This window comes from Leucoraja erinacea, chromosome 1, assembly GCF_028641065.1.
Source record: "Leucoraja erinacea ecotype New England chromosome 1, Leri_hhj_1, whole genome shotgun sequence".
Lineage (NCBI taxonomy): Eukaryota > Metazoa > Chordata > Chondrichthyes > Rajiformes > Rajidae > Leucoraja > Leucoraja erinaceus.
In genome coordinates this window covers 49708578-49726164 of record NC_073377.1, presented here as the reverse complement: position 1 = coordinate 49726164, position 17587 = coordinate 49708578, and the positions used below count along the sequence as shown (strand labels likewise).

Genomic DNA, 17587 nt, shown 5'->3' with positions numbered 1-17587 from the left:
CAACTCTTAGGCAAAGGTGCATAGTTTATACAGCAGTCCCATAAATATTGATTTCTCCTTCCTGGGTAAACATTTAGTTAAGTCAGCAGAAAACTGTACTCAAAAGTGATATTAGACGACGAGTTCAGCCTCCAGTTCATCAGATTGCCCATGTCAGGCATGTTACGCAACTTGCAGAACTGGTGGATATACTTTAATCTACTTTTAATATCTAAATTTACACTTTGAATGCTCAGGGTGATCTGTAAAAGCTATCATTTAGGGTTTTAATTAGTTATATACATTACATCTCTGATCCATGTCCCTTAATACCGCGTTATCAGTAGCTACACCTTCTCATAAATATTGCTCTCCAGAGACTGCACAAGAAAATAAGGACTCCAGACATTTAGCTTTACAATTTACTTAAAGCAATTGCAATCTTATTCCACCCCCTCCCCGTCATACAGATAACCAAAATAAATAGATCAACATTGTAATATTCGACCACTGTGATACAACTTAAATATGAAAACAAATTTGCAAATACAAGTTTAGAAATTAACTCCCTACAAAACAAGTGAACAATGAAAAGCTTGTATAACACTTAGTGGACATTGATTTAAAGTTCTAAATGTTAACATTATTCCCATACATCTTCATTTCCACCATAAGTCACTGGTTCATTTGCTTCAAAGCCACTGAAGTTTCTGTTAACACCCAAACCCTATAAGAAAGAGAAAGGAAAGATCAGTCATCATAAGTGTACAATTCAGAGTGGTGAAAACATGCAATGATATCTTGAATTACAACAAATACATTGCAATGACTGACAATTGCAAAATGCTATCGGGTCTGGCAGAACTGAGTAATTAATCTGAAGTAATGGAAAGTAGAAATTTCAGTAATAACATTAGTTTGATCAAGTGTTCACAAGTTTCTATCCTGGACTTATGCAACAGACACTACACATTCTGGTTTAGAATCATTCCCACAACACCAGATACTGAATTTCATGAACAGCAACATTTTAGAGAAATTTATAGATTTCCATCCTGTTTGCACACAGCATGCAAAGTTAAGTGATTTTCAAGATGTTGTGATCAAACTTAGTTGCAAGTACAAATACATTCAGCTATTCACCATGTACAAGAATTTAGAAATGGACAGCAAATGCAGAAACTGCTTCATCATAATTGAAAGTTTGGAAACTGCTCAAGCAGCCACTTGCACAATGAGGACTGTCAGGAGATTATAACCTCAACGATATACTATCACATGTACAAAAATATAATATGCAGTAAGCATGTTTGAAAGAACCAAATTGATCAATTTTAAATCAATGCAAAGCAGCGCAATTTTGTCTTGTTTTCTTCCGATAAGTCAAAAAATGAAACGAGTAAAGAAATAACATTTCAGGCATAATATTACATTTATTACACCTTAATGCAAACCCAAGCCTTGATTTGCTTTATCAATTTGATTTGATTAACTCCCATTGACTTTCTCGTCGAGATGCTGAACTTCTATCAATTAGCAATTTAGTTGATGTTAAACCTTTGTTAGGAAAGGGATTCATCCGAGCACCAGAATTTTACCACTTAAACCTCAAGAATACAAGAATCGAGTAGATCAGTCAATCCACCTACTACATGATTCTCTTCAACCAGTTAATGGGCAATCTGTAACGGACAAGGAGAAAGTGGATGGAGAGAGTTTTCACAACAACCAAATTAACGTGCTTTTGCCAAGGATAATTTCTGCATCCTCATTTTTGTTGATGTTTTATGATCTGCAGTTTGGTGGGCAGATAAAGAACCCACACAGATAAACTGAGCTCGGAAAAGACAGGAGAAAAATGCAAATTCGCTGCTAGAAGTGTTAGGACGAGGAAGGAAAGCAGCAGAATCGGTAAACAATGACCTTAAACACAAGAGGTAAAGTTGTCTAATTAGCTTTGTGGACTGATCAGAGACAAGGGAGAAAGTTACAAGCAAAGCTGCTCAAGGCCATTTGCAGTGAATAAATGCAGCAGAGCAGGCCGTCTGTGCAAGCAGGCTTGAATCTAGCATAATGGGTGTTAAAAGGCTAATAATCCCCACCCTGGATATCAGTGCAGGACGTCCTTAGAGCAGTATCTAAAGATCAGCCTTCAATTGTTTTGAGAAAGTATTTTCCATTGCCAGATGGTGCAGCACAGTGGTGCAGCGGTAGAGTGGCCACCTTTCAGCTCCAGAGACTCGATCCAGAGGTTTGATCCGACTATACATGCTGTTTTTCCGTGTTTATGTGTTCTCCTTGTGACTGCGTGGATTTTCCCTGGGTGCTGCGGTTTCCTCTCACACTCCAAAGACGTACAAGCTTGCATGCAAATGTGCTTTAATGGACATTTTTTTAAATTGTCTCTAGTGTGTAGCACAGTGCTCGTGTATGGGGCGATGGCTGGTTGGCGCAGACTCAATGAGCTGAATGGCACTTTTCCACGCTGTCTCTCTAAAAGTCTAAGATGAAAAGTGGGGATGTTTGCTTATAATTGCAGTGTTTGATTCTATTCATAAACTTCAGAAAATGAACCAATCCAGGCCTGGATCCAAGACCTGAGCAACACCCCAATATGCTGTAGGCAGCAGTTGTGCCATGAAAATTTTCAAAGACCACCAAGTAACCAACTATTCGTGAAATTGATTAACATTACCATTGCCAAAAGTCCCAATGTTCTAGGAAATCACCAGTAACTAGAAACAGTGGGCCAGCCACATTTTAATGGATGCAGAGGCTGGGCATACTGCAGTTAGTAATTCAGCTGACATTCTGAAGCCTTTCCATCAATAAAGAAAATGTCATAAAGGTGATAGAATACTCATTTGAATGGATTTAACACCACCCAAGCAGCTTAGGCATTCAAAACAAACTACTTGACTTGCACCCCACCCAAAATTAGTTCCTTTCACCACTAACAGAGGCTATGGTATGAACCAACCACAAAATGTGCTGTAATTAGTGCCTTGTCGTCTCCGACATCACCGCCTAAATCTCCATATCATCGAGCAAGGACAAAGGCCTCAGGTGCATGGGAACAACACAATCTCCAATATTTCCTCCGTTGTATTATGTCATTTTTGGCTTGTATTATTGTAATGTATACTGCTTCTAATAAATAAAATGATATATATATACCGTCATCATATTGGACAGAACCAGGTCCATCGACCTACCAAGTCCACAGTAACTGTTAAGCATCCAATAACATGTTTACTCTTCCTAGCTGCAACACCCACCTCACCCCTCTTCCACATTCTGCCACTCACCTTGATAACTGTCAATGAATGTTTTCTCAAGCAATATGTAGATATCTCTACAAGAGCAGGAGAAGGAGCAATACTAGACATCCCATTGGGAAATAAGACAGGGAAAGTGATTAACAGGATGGAGGGAAAGAAAGGTACAAACATAAAATGGTCATGAAGGGGAAAAGAAAAAAAACTGGCCTGCAAATTGAAGTCCTCAATCGGAGAGCAAAGCAAATTCAGACAGGAACTAGCAAAGGTTGATCAAAAGAAGCCATTTACAGGTAATGGACAAGTCTTAGACAATGGGCGCAGGGGTACGGTCTTGTAGGGAGAATTCAGGATAAACATGCACCTGTAGCGTAACGGGCAAAGCTGGCAGGATAAGGGGACCCTAGGTGACGAGGGTACTGAGACTACTCAGGAAAACGAGAGGATGTCAGGCACATGCAGCTGGGATCAAGCAAATATCTTAAGTATAGCAGGTGTAAGAGATGTAAGATGTAGAGTACATTTGAGGAAATGAGGGCAAAAAGAGGACATGGTAGTTTTGCAAAGAGAATTGCAAGAGGTTGCAAGTCTATTGGTGGCAAAGGGGTAAATAGGGAGAGAACAAATCCCCTCATCGATAGATGCGATTGTGCGAAGAGTCACTGGACATGGGCGAGATCTTAAAGATTACTTATCTGTATTTACTATGGTGAGGGAAGGCCAAGAATTAAGGGAAATTAAGAGTCCTGGAACATTTCTACATTACAAAAAGAGATGCTAAGGTGAATAATCCCCAGGGTCTGACTAGGTGTATCCAATTAATCCCCAGGGTCTGACCAGGTGTATCCATCCAATTATGTTATGGGAAGCGAGAGAAGAGATTGCAACGGCCCTGGCAGATATTTGCATAATTCTTTAGCCAGGAATTAAGACGTTTGTGCTTTTAAGGGCTGCAAGGAGAAGTCATGGAACTGCAGGCTGGTGGCAAAAGTTAGTTTTTTGTATTAGGGACGGTCTACCAGCATTTGGAAAGGCAAGGACTGATTAAGGATAGTCAACATGGCTTTCTGCATGGGAATATCAAGTCTCACAATTGACCAAGCTTTTTGAAGAAATTGACAAGGGCAGGGCAGAGAACTTTAAGGCCTTTGACAAGATCCTGCACGGTAAATATCAAATTGAATGTGCCACAGGGAACAGTGTTGGGCCCACAGTTGTCATCTACATTAATGATTTGGAGACCAGGATAGAACCAGGCCGAGGCAGCGACTCAACGTGCCACTTTGCTCCCTCACATGGCTTTGAACTGTTCACAAGACAATGGTGGGAATAGCATCACCAGCAGGCCCGCAACAGTGCAAGGTGGTAAATCACCACCTTCAAGGACCATTAAAAAGTTCCAAAAACACAATAGCATTTTTTAAAGATCTTTCTGATCATTAAAGTATATGCCCTCCAATTACGGATTTAAATTTAAATATTAAATTTGTTGGACAAGCGAAAATGTCAAACAACCTACAAATCAGCCACATCAAAGGTACGCATGCAGGTGCAGCAGGCAGTAAAGAAAGCGAATGGTATGTTGGCTTTCATAGCAAGAGGATTTGAGTATAGGAGCAGGGAGGTTCTACTGCAGTTGTACAGGGTCTTGGTGAGACCACACCTGGAGTATTGCGTGCAGTTTTGAGCTCCAAATCTGAGGAAGGACATTATTGCCATAGAGGGAGTGCAGAGAAGGTTCACCAGACCGATTCCACCGGGGTGTCCCTAGGAGCATCGCTTTCAGGATTATGAGGACCACACAAGCTGCTCCACCACGACGTTGGTTTCCATAATGCTCTAGAAAGCCCAGGAACTGTGAGGTGGGGGATCTTATAGAAGCATAGATGGATACAAAATTCTTATTGGGGATGGGTGCAGTAGATGCAGGAAGATGAAGTTCCCGATGTCTTCTTCTTGGGAAGTCCAGGACAAGGGGTCACAGCTTAAGGATCTCAAGGGGGTGTTCCTTTAAAACCGCCTCTGAGGAATGACTTTTTTCAGGCACAGAGAGTGGTGGTGGGTGGAACTCTCTGCCACTCAGAGGGTAGTTGAGGCCAGTTCATTGGCTATATTTAAGAGGGTTAGATGTGGCCCTTGTGGCCAAGGGGATCAGAGGGTATGGAGAGAAGGCAGGTACGGGATACTGAGTTGGATGATCAGCCATGATGCATATTGAATGGCGGTGCCAATCTCAATCTCCACATGCTGGCATACTCCTGCACCTAATTTCAGTACAAAGTTCTATTCACCCATGCTATCAGTCACTCGAAACGAGTAGGACTGTCCTCTCCATGCGTGACTTTGTTTAACGTGGGAGGACTGGTGCACAGACAGCCACCACACGGACCTTGACAGATCTGGGTCAGGATCCAGTGGTATAGAGTCCAAGACCAGGCACCCGTTTCACCTGTAGTCTTCAACCGCCTTCCCAGCCGTTGTGACACTCCACTAAGGTAAGCCATCATCCTCTGCCTGTTCCACCGTTGAGGTCTTGGTTGGATTGCTCTTTGTCAGAGACCTCTCCCTCGACCGTACCACCGTGGGTGGCCCTACCAGGAGCATCGCTCTCAGGATCTCAGGACCACACAAGCTGCTCCACCACGACATGGTGACAATCCACAATGCAGTAAAAAGCCCAAGAACTGCTTGGTGGGCTAAAGCCTGGAAAGCATAGATGGATACAGGCAAGGGTGCAATTGGTAGATGGGTGCAGTAAAAAAGCTGGTGATAGGAGCAGACAATAAAAGGCAGTTTCTTCTTGCAAATGAAACCAAACAAAAGTAATAGTTAGATCTCAAGTCTCCAAATCTGAGGCAGCCAGGTATTGCCTCTGAGGGAATGAGTGCCAGGCACCAGACTACATTTGGGGGGTCAGGACTGTCTTATGAACTCAGAGATAGACTTGGTTTATCTCTCCGCATTTAAGAGATTGAGAGGGGATCTTATGGAGCCCCCAAAATCCCAACTGTGTTGACAGGCTGTTTGGAAGATTGTTCTATGTTAGGACTGCAGGCTAAGGGGTCACATTTTAAGGATTGCAAATCCTTTAAAACGAGATGAGAAGAATAAATTGAAGTGGTGAATCTCTGGAATCTCCACCACAGAGGGTATTGAAACGCCAGTTCATTGGTCCATTACGGGAGTTAGATGTGGCCTTGTGGCAAGGGGATCATGGGGTCCTCAGGGGCAGGTCAGGACCCTGAGTTGGACAGCCATGATCATATCTGCAGGCTCGAAGGCGATGTAGCTCCTGTAATGGAGATGAGGTTGCTTCCACTCCTGTGACCACTTGGTGGCTATCCAGTGTGCTGTTGTCTCAGTTGGCTGGATGGATGCTAGGAGTGTTTTCCATGTGGAGCAAAGGGGTGACGGGACTTCAGTCAGGGTGGCCTCTTTACCTTACCTGATGCCTAAAATGAGTCGGGTAAGGGAAAGAAGGAATGAAATGTAATGTTAGAGGAAGGGAAAGGGAGAAGTAAAAGGAATAGGAGATGAACATATGGAGGGGGGTAAGAAACAGGGTGACTAAGGCAGTGAGAGGAGGAATGTGCGTGCACTCGGATGGGTAGATACTTCATACTAAATAGAACATTTCAGTCTTTTTTAAATGTTCAAGTTACTATCAAGTACAATGATGCAACAGGAGTGAAATTACAGATTTCCATTTGCTGTGATAAGTAGACAAGTGGCTTGCTTCCATGTTAATACTTTCAGACTGTTGTAGCTCAGAAAGCTTCCGCTGGTCTTGGTCAAATAGTTGCAACTTCAGGTGCACGACAGACTTTGGCACGAAGTGGGATGACAATGTCAGGTGGGGGCTTAAAGATTAGATGTTTCAAACAGAAGCACTTTCTGATTTATCAAGTGGGCACAATAGATCCTATGATGCACTGGCTTAAATCACAGGAGTTATTCCTTTGTTTCCTAGTCAATACTAACAAAAATAACACCTGGCCACTATCATATTGTGGAAATGTGTTCCTTGTAAATTGACTATCATGAATGCAAGTTTATACCGCTGACAAAACAAATTCAGCTGCACTTCCTTGTGAATTCTGGATTTCTTTGGCAGGGGAGGAAGAAGAGAGAACAGGCAGACAGCAAAGTAAACCTATAGTTAGACACTGAACTTAACTAGCAGATTACAGCTACACCCAACTAGGTAGAATGTAAAGCCCATGAGCACAAACTACATATAGGTTGATGCCAAAGCTGAGTGTTGTGGCCCACAATCTTTGGCAGTAAGAATAAAGTAATACTTGCCATGTAGTTGTATGAGAAAGCAATGTTCCAAATCAGCTTATTGTTGACTAATACATACTAACCTTACGGGTATCTACAGAAGCGAACACTTTTCCAAGGGGATTATTGTAACTGGTCCCATGAACAGAAAAAGCAAGTTCTTCTAACCATGCAGGAACTTCTTGCTGGGCCTACAGAAACAGTAACAACCATCAACATTAAACAAGTCATTCTGGGTTGTAATTGTTGGCAGACACTTATTTCTTTCTATCTGCCTTCTTAGATAAACAAAATTTGTTACAAGCTGAAAAGATAAGAGGAACAGAGGTAGGCCGTTAAGTCTGAGTTTGCTGCACCATTCAAATAAATCATGGCTGATCCAACATTCCTCAGGTCACTTGCCTGTTGTAACCCACGATCCGCTATTCCTTTACTGATTAGAACTGCAGACTAAAATAAACTGTCCACCGTAATTTATTTTGCACAGAAGTTCAAAGATTAGTGACAGACTAAATTTTATCACAGACGCGACATAATAAGCATTCCCTTACTGAGATCATGTCAAATGATTTTGTATTTTCCCATGAGAAACATCTCAGCATTTATACAATCCAGCCTCCCAACAATCTTCCAGTTCTTCTGAACTCCAATGAAGGGAGATTAAACCTATTTAATCTTTGAAGGACAAACTCAGAATACCCAGTATCATCCGATATAACCTTCTCTGAACCACACATTTTAAATTGGGACCAAATTAGTTCACATTACTCAAGATGTGATCTAGTGCCTTCTACAGCTGCAGTAACATTTCTCTACATTTGCATTCTAACCAAGGAATAATGTCTAGCAACTTAGCCTTCTCAATTACCTGTCATTTCCTGCACAAAACCTCCCAACTATCTTCACACTGCAGCTTTCAGCACGTTATTGCCATTGCAATTGAAATACTGGTGTTTGTAGTGCCCAAAGGAATGACACCTTTCTACATCACATTCCATTTATCAACTTGTCTTCCATCAATCTCTCTAAGCATACCTCAACTTTGTTTTTACTCTCATCTCACATATTGTTTTAGTCATCCATAAATGTGTCATATTCTTCTACTTTCTTCCTCCCATTCATAGAACCCCAAGGTATCCCGTTGGAAATGGAATACAATTTTGTATTGTGCTATTAACCAAGAGAATGTTTTACACCGGGGGCATTTATTAAACTTGCCTTGTTCCCCATCCAAGATGGCCTGTTTCCTCCAAGGAAACTACCCGCAATGCACTTGGTAAATGTATTCCTGACGGTACTCCTTTCAACCTGATCCACAGGTAGATTAAAGTTCCCACAGCTATCACATTGCCATTATTTGCTGCCTGATACCAGTTTTCGTGTGGCGACCACGACATCGATAAACTACACCAACCGTTGTCTTTTTCTCAGTTGTCTTTAAACGTTTATCCAAATAGACTTTACATGTTCTGAATCCAGGTAGCTTTGCATGTAATTCATTTCTCATTAACAGTGGTGCCCCACCACTTCGATTCGTATTTATGCTATTAGATCATCTTATTACAAATGCTTCCTGCATTGAAAAACAAGGCCTAGGCATACATCTCTGCCCAATTCTCCACCCCCCCCCCCCCCCCCATCCATATACCATGGTCCTACTCGTCTCTCAATTACCCTGCCTACTGCTATTGCATTGGGCAGTTTGCTCTTTCATCTCTTTACTTTTCTACCCCTCCCCCACCCCCAACACAGCTTCATCCTGCTGCCATTCTAGTTTAAAATCACTGCAGAACATAGACACCCTCAGATGGACATTGGTTTGGGTACTGTCAGGACTCAAGTCCTCACATATTCAGATTCTACCAATGTCTCCAATCACATTCATTTAGCTAATGCCCTATTCCCATATTCACTGGCAATGGAAGAACTCCGAGGTTATCATCTTTGAGGTTCTGTTTTTAAAATATCTTTTGAATATCCTACCAAATGTGCAAAATTGATGGGCTTAATTCTGAATATAGTGGGAACTGTAATTGAAGGAAAACAGAGGGGTTTGAACTGTGCAAATATTGTTAAGCATTCTTTCTACTATCTAAACGTCAGCAGTACTTACATCAGAAAGGACCTTTAACAGGGCACGCGCTATCGGCGAATCTGTTTTTGAATCAAAGAATGATATTGCTTTGCCAACATGTCCACAACGGCCTGTGCGCCCAATGCGATGGACATATTCATCGATGGTGGACGGTAAATCAAAGTTAATGACGTGTTGCACATGCTCAATGTCCAGCCCTCGAGCTGCCACCGCTGTAGCCACCAACACGGGACACTTCCCTGTACGGAAATCACCAAGTGCCATCTCCCTTTCCCGTTGTTCTCGATCACTGCAAAACAAATTACAATTGCAGTGATATTTTAAATCTCTATACCTAGCAAGAATGAGTCACTGCAATTCTAGAATTATGTCAATAATTGCTAATACTTTAAAGATAAATAAATTACAAATAAAAAAAAAAGACACTCCATTACCTTTCCCTGATCAATTCTACAGAATGGAGAGATAAGGATAATGCAAGGAAATGGAACAGAAATAGAACAAATATTTTTAACAGCAGTCCAAGGACAATAGTGCACATGACATACCATTGTTTCAACAATTTACAATGAAGCAACAGGAAATGCTGATTACGAATGTCAATATATTACAAAACCAGTCTATGATTAACACAAAACCAGACAATTAAGATACGAATCACCAATTTTGGATAATTTATTCTATTTAAACCAGAATACAAAGCCAAGAACACACTTTATTCAATTTCGAATTAATTTTCTTCCCACACCAATGTGCACACCATCAACTCAGTCAGATGTAGCTACAAAATATGGGCATATCAGCTAAATGATAGTCACTTGATTTAGTCACAATGGTCACAATGATTTAGACGAAGGGATTCAAAGTAACATTCGCAAATTTGCAGATGACACAAAGCTGGGTGGCAGTGTGAACTGTGAGGAGGATGCTATGAGAATGCAGGGTGACTTGGACAGGTTGGGTGAGTGGGCAGATGCAGTTTAATGTGGAGAAATGTGAGGTTATCCACTTTGATAGCAAAAACAGGAAGGCAGATTACTATCAAAATGGTGTCAAGTTGGGAAAAGGGGAAGTACAATGGGATCCTTGTTCATCAGTCAATGAAAGTAAGCATGCAGGTACAGCAGGCAGAGAAGAAAGCGAATGGCATGTTAGTCTTTATTACAAGAGTTGAGTTAAGGGAGCAAAGAGGTCCTTCTGCAGTTGTACAGGGCCCTAGTGAGACCACACCTGGAGTATATTGTGCAATCTTGGTCCCCTAATTTGAGGAAGGACATTCTTGCTATTGAGAGAGTGCAGCGCAGGTTTACAAAGTTAATTCCCGGGATGGCGGGACTGTCATATGCTGAGAGAATGGAGCGACTGGGCTTGTATACTCTGGAGTTTAAAAGGATTAGAGGAGATCTTATTGAAACATAAGATTAAGGGTTTGGACACGCGAGAGGTAGGAAACATGTTCCCGATGTTGGGGGAGTCCAGAACCAGGGGCCACAGTTTACGAATAAGGGGCAAACCATTTAGAATGGAGACAAGGAAACACTTTTTCTCACAGAGAATTACGAGTGTGGAATTCTCTGCCTCAGAGGGCCGTGGAGGCCGGTTCTTTGGATACTTGCGAGAGCGAGCTAGATAGGACTCTTAAAGCTAGCGGAGTCAGGGGATATGGGGAGAAGGCAGGAATGGGGTACTGATTGGGGATGATCAGCTATGATCACATTGAATGGCGGTGCTGACATGAAAGGCCGAATGGCCTACTCCTGCACCTATTGTCCATTCAACGGTTCAATGATGTGAAGTGCTAATTATTTAGAAAATAGCTAGGGGCAGAAGAAGATGATTCAATTATGAACCCAAAGATGACAGAACTGTCAGACTTGGAGAAAGTTATATTTACGTTGCATAATAAACTTCACTGAGCTGACAATCTGAAGACAGGTCAATGGTCACTTGGACAAGTATGGACAAGTAATGGATTGTTCATATCAAATCAAAGTTAAAGTAGCTAACAGCTTAATCAAAATGTTTGAATTGCTGGTTTTCTTTTGTATTTAACCAAACACACCTACGAGAAAAATGCACCATATGCACACCCATCTCCTTTCCAAAACAATTAGGTATCACTCTCAACCTCAAAACAACATTGCTAGTTGGATGGAAGGTGATTAACTTTTTATGCAGGCAGGCTAAATGCAATACAAAATGAAACATAATTTAAATGAACCAGTTGATAATGTAAACTAAAATAATCAAACTCTGTAGGGTGCGGACAGGAATCAAGTAACTTGAAATGCAATGTGGTAGTCTGGTCGAAATAAAAGATTTTGTGCTTCATTAGCAACATTGTCCAAAGAACATCATGCTAAGCATTTACAAACCATTGATTGGGCCCCATACGAGAGGTTAGTTGTCACTCTTGGACACAATACTTCAAAATATTCATCAACTTTGAGACATTAATTGCTTAAGCTGTAGAAGGTCTAATGAGCCAACGGATTTCCTGTGCTGCATCATTCCTACACTCGCAAGGTCAAATCTCCTCCAGATGGCTCCCATCCAAAAACATTTCCTTCAAGCTGACTATCAAGAAAACACGTTTCTGGTCCATGACCTCTCCCCTGCAACTCCAGAGAAATTGTTTACTGACCAAAAACAAGACAGACTTGACAGAAAAGTACAAGTTTTAAAGGGGACTTGATCGGCAGATTTTAATTTTTTATTTTTTTTTAAACTAGTGTGAAATAGCTGGAATACACTGCCAAAGAACGCAGTGGAATCCAATAATTTCTATAATTCAGATGCCGTTAAATTCACATTGGCAAGGTCCAGACAAATAAGACAGTCTGACTACATTCTATTTCCGTCCCGCCCACTTCCCTGACCAGTCTGAAGAAGGGTCTCGACCCGAAACGTCCCATTCCTTCTCTCCAGAGATGCTGCCTGTCCCACTGAGTAACTCCAGCAATTTGTGTCTACCTTTGATTTAAATCAGCATTTGCAGTTCTCCCCTTCACAGATAGATATGATCCAGATGCTGGCAAGTCGGATTAATGTTAGTAGACAGAGGCTGGCATGTACTAGTGGGCCAAAAGACCAATTTCTGTGTTATATAATTCTGATTTTCTGGCATATAAAAAAAAAGCATTTGCCATTGCATATCCCTCTGATCCCTGGACATACAAGCTTGCACTACTCCAGAAAATAGCTGGCCAGAATTAGAACATTTATATGCTGGAATTTTGGATTCCCCTCAAGTGGAATCAAAATTAAAACAATGACCCAGCCAAATCTGAAAAAAATGCCAAATGACAGAACCCCTGAAAAAAGCCAGATGACTTAACTGAAATTGGAGAATAGTTTTAGTTTCATAACTTTTTCATGGCAAATCTTTCATTATCACTGGGTCAAAGTCCAGAAAATAGTGTACCCAACAGTTGCTTCAATAAAGTCAAGAGCAGTTGAACACAGTGGATCACAGCTAGTTTTCAAATGGCAATTATAGATAAATAATTGTTAGCCTTTGCTGCTAACAAAAAAAAAAAAGAATTACAAAACTCTGATCAAAAGTCCAAACAAAAAACAGACGGTGCAATAGAATTCAGTCAAAATGAAAGCATTTAGTAATGGGTCAAGAGGGATTCAATGAGAAAGTAAGTGAAACCTGACAAACACTATTTCCCAATTCCTTTCTAATTCTGGAGGTGATTTCCACTGTGGCATGAATACAACCCAAATGTTGGTAAAAAACAGTCGTAGCGTGGCTACTCCCAGGGCAATGATTTCAAGCTTGCTGGTTTAGGTAGAATTTAGGTCCAGGCTTGATACATTTAAAATATTCATATTGTTACTCGAGTTGAATGCATGCATATGGCTTTTGTTATGACAAAGTCAGCATTTAAAAAAAAGTACATCAGAGCAACTAACAAAAATCTGAGAACCATTATTCCCGATGGAAAAGAGAAAATGCAAAATATGAAAAGCTCAAAAACCTTACCCATGAATACTTGTTGTAGGGAACTTTTCTTGACAGAGGAAAGTAGCAAGAAAGTCAGCTTTCCTCTTGGTGTCAACAAAGACCATGGCTCGTTCATTACCTAGGAAATTATACCAAGACCGTTAAAATGTTCTACTGGTTACAAATGACCAAAGAATATTGGGTGAATACAGACAATAGGTGCAGGAGTAGGCCATTCAGCCCTTCGAGCCATCACCGCCATTCAATGTGATCATGGCTGATCATCCACAATCAGTACCCCATTCCTGCCTTCTCCCCATATCTACCGATTCCGCTGTCTTTAAGAGCCCTGTCTAGTTCTCTCTTGAAAGTATCCAGAGAACCGCCCTGAGGCAGAGAATTCTACAATCACAACTCAGTGTGAAAAAGTGTTTCCTCATCTCTGTTCTAAATGGCTTACCCCTTATTCTTAAACTGTGGCCCCTGGTTCTGGACTCCCCCAACATTGGGAACACGTTTCCCGCCTTTAGCATGACCAAACCCTTAATAATCTTATGTTTCAATAAGATCCCTTCTCATCCTTCTAAATTCAAGAGTATACAAGCCCAGCCGCTCCATTCTCTCAGCATATGACGGCATATCTAATTTATCAGCCAGACTCCAATAGAAGCAATAACAATTTAAAAAAAAAGAAAAAGTGAAGTACTTATTTTAAATAAGCTCCAAAACAAAAAAACATACAAGATGGTAGGTCAAAACCTGTCTACTTGACAAGTTAGTTGCTTACTGCAGTTTTCTCAGCTTTTTAAACTGTTGGCACTTGGTAAAACAGCTCACTTGGCTTTTGCTCCAAGGATCCCAATCTTCCTAATTTTCACCTTGGATCACACAATAAGATAAAAAGGACTACATTGCTAAAACCAGACGCATAATTAGACTGCAAATGGAGTTTGGTAAAAGCTGAATGTACAAAGAAATTTTCATCTGCATCCTTGGGGTTACCTTGTCAGGGTTTTTCATCAGCTTCACCCAGAATTACACACAAATCCTTTTTGACAAATTTAATGCCAGCAAAATAAGAGATCAAACAATTTTAAAATAGGTTTCACCACCCTACCATCTCACCCAAAAAGCATCCAAACATTGAGAATTATTTGCTCCTCCTTGCACTGGATCATAGATGGACAGCTGGTTGTAAAAGGAGAGACTCACCTATGTTGGTGAGGATTTCGACCAATTTGTTCCTTTTAGAATACTGGTCTACTTGAAGTATGGATTGCTGTACGTCTCCACAGGCTCCTCCCACCTGACCAACGGCAAGGAATAAATAAGAACTCTTCATGAAGTCTGCAGCCAAACTGAAGAAAACCAGAAGTTATGAAAATTAGCAGTTAGTAGTGGTTGTTACTAAACTAGTAAACCAAAGGCAGGGACAAAAAAAAAAGCCTCGAATTCAAATGCCGCTACAGTAACTGTGAAAACTAAAATACAGTTTATAATGAAATTGATCCGCATTTAGTCACACAAAGGCTTGCAACCATCTTCCTGTGAATTGGCAGCATGTGGTGCAGCGAAAGAGCTACTGCCTTACAGCACCAGAGACATAGGTTTGATCCTGACTATGGGTGCTGTCTGTATGGAGTTTGTATGTTCTCCGTGACCTGAGAGGGATTTCTCTGAGATCTTTGGTTTCCTCCCACGCGTCAAAGATGTGCAGGTTTGTAGGTTAATTAGCTTGGTGTAAATGTAAAATTGTCCCTAATGCGTGTCATTCATTATCGTTAAAAACATTAGGGATGCAGTGGTGCTGGTTTCCAACAGGAATGGTGACGGATGCACCACACATCTGTTTCCCAGTTCCTGCGGACTTCCACCGCTGGAAGTATAGGATTTTGGTGTGTGTGTGCTTTATCATCATTCCTTACAATGCTATGTGCAACAGTGATCGCAAGTTCTACTGAAGTGTGGATGGCCGTTGGCTCGCTAGGAGCTCATCCGCCCTTTGACAGGTCTTGTTTTTGGTCCTGCTGGGGGTCCACATCCTCCTCCTCACCTGGCAACCCGGGTGGAGACGGTTTAGTCGCCGACTATGCGACCATGGAGCAGGTAGCACGGGATTGCACTGTACTCGTGGCAGAGGGAACTCCCCCTGACCTGACCTGTGCGTAGGGTAGTATTAATGTGCAGGGATCGATGGGCAGTGCGGACTCGATGGGCTGGAGTGCCTGTTTCCACGATGTATCTAAACTAAACCTAAAGCAGTCCACACCTTAAGATATATGCAAACATGGTTAATGACCAATTAAGGCTATCTAATTCATATTTTTGATGGTGGGAATACTTAAAGCAATTGAGTCAGTATTCTGACAGAAAGGGCTATGAATGCTTGAAATAAGATACCAGATTCCTTACTGTGTTTTTAAAGGATAATGTGCTTTGCCCTATTCTGGTCTCAGTACCCAGTATTACCGATAATTTAATGTGTTACTGATTATGGTATATGTGTGGTATCACACTAATTGGTCTGTAAAGCAGCAGCAGCAGCAAGAATTTAATTGCTCAGTTGCTGGTACAATTAAACACTCGAGTCTTGAATATTCCAAACCAACACGAGTTTTTTCTACTTATTAAGCAAAAGCAGTTGCTGCAGACGAGAAGACCGAATAACTACCCTATACATTCAGGAGCACAACCACAAAAATTGTACCACTGAATTATGGATTAAATGCTGCTAAACTCCAAGTTCCAAAGATAAGGTCAACTGTGTCATTGACAATGAACAATGCCATGGTCATCTTGCAAAACTGTCAGTGTTGACTCAATTTGTTTGTTAAAAGAACCATTGCCTTGAGACCAAATAAAAACTAGCTTCATTTGAGAGTATGGATTAAGGGCACCAATTACTGAAGAACATTTCATACAAACGTGGACACAAGTAAAATAGAATCTCAAAAATATGAAAGCGAGAGGTCAATTTATTTACATTAAGCTTTCACTTGTTTACTTAAGCTTTCAAAAGACAACTCAAAAATATTGCTAAGCATGTTAATATTGTATTTTACTTCTGAATCTCTTCAGGAAAGGTGGCACTAAACATCAAAGTCTGGCGATTCTCCTTCGGTGGCATGCCAAATGTATCAACTAGTTTCCGCATATCTGGCTCAAATCCCATATCCAGCATGCGATCTGCTTCATCCAATATTAAGTACTGCACCTTACCAAGGCCAACCTAGAAAGCAAAAAACTTCTAGATCAGCATGGCTAATCATACATTGCATACACTATTAACAAATTATATGAACGAAGATGGCAAGTTAAATGTTAATGCATTATTACAGGGAAGTCCTGTTAAGAATTACACCTTATCCAGTAACGCAAAAATATCTGAATTTTCCCTCTGTGGAAACTCTGCTTTTGCAATTTGACTTCAAAAGGAATATCAAATGTACAATAGATAGGCATCATGTTCGAGGCAGCAGCCTGGCAAACTTGCCAAAATTCAACAAAACATTTTCAACAAGTATTTGGAGCGCAATGACAAATCTAAGACTTACTTTTCCTCTAGAGATAATATCCAAAAGTCTTCCTGGGGTGCCACATAATATATTACATCCTTGTAAAACCTGGCGGATTTGATGTCCTGTACTCGTTCCTCCATAGACTACAACAGGTCTCACAACAGTTCTGAACAAGATAGGTAATCAAAAATACACATCAGCAAATTTTAATCAAATTTTAGACCCATTATTTTATCCATCTTTAGAAAAAATCCAATCTTTGCTACAACGTAGCTTATCCACTCCATCTTTGATTGGACACATGCATAACGAAATTATGGTCCGGAATAAATTTTGTGCAAAGATAGTAAAAAAATTTCAGGCTCATAATAAAAAGCTGCCTCCACCCCACCCCCCCCAAAAAAAACCTGCAACTGTTTGTGCACTCGTTCCTCCGTAGTTCTTATCAATATATTAGCCCAAGGCATGGACATTGCAAATC

General features: G+C 40.9%; 1 protein-coding gene across 10 annotated transcripts in view; it reads right to left on the bottom strand.

Annotated features, from left to right (window-relative positions):
* Positions 1-387: 387 nt before the first annotated feature.
* Positions 388-17587, bottom strand: part of ddx4 (DEAD (Asp-Glu-Ala-Asp) box polypeptide 4) — a 76871-nt gene continuing 59671 nt past the window's right edge. For all 10 annotated transcript variants that reach the window (XM_055634311.1, XM_055634319.1, XM_055634328.1 and 7 more), the window contains 7 exons: positions 17143-17272; positions 16651-16817; positions 14801-14946; positions 13628-13727; positions 9655-9925; positions 7625-7732; positions 388-706 (listed from right to left, as the gene is read on the bottom strand). In XM_055634311.1, coding sequence (XP_055490286.1) covers positions 623-706; positions 7625-7732; positions 9655-9925; positions 13628-13727; positions 14801-14946; positions 16651-16817; positions 17143-17272 — 1006 coding nt within the window. In that variant the 3' untranslated portion in view covers positions 388-622. The remainder of the gene's footprint in view (positions 707-7624; positions 7733-9654; positions 9926-13627; positions 13728-14800; positions 14947-16650; positions 16818-17142; positions 17273-17587) is intronic.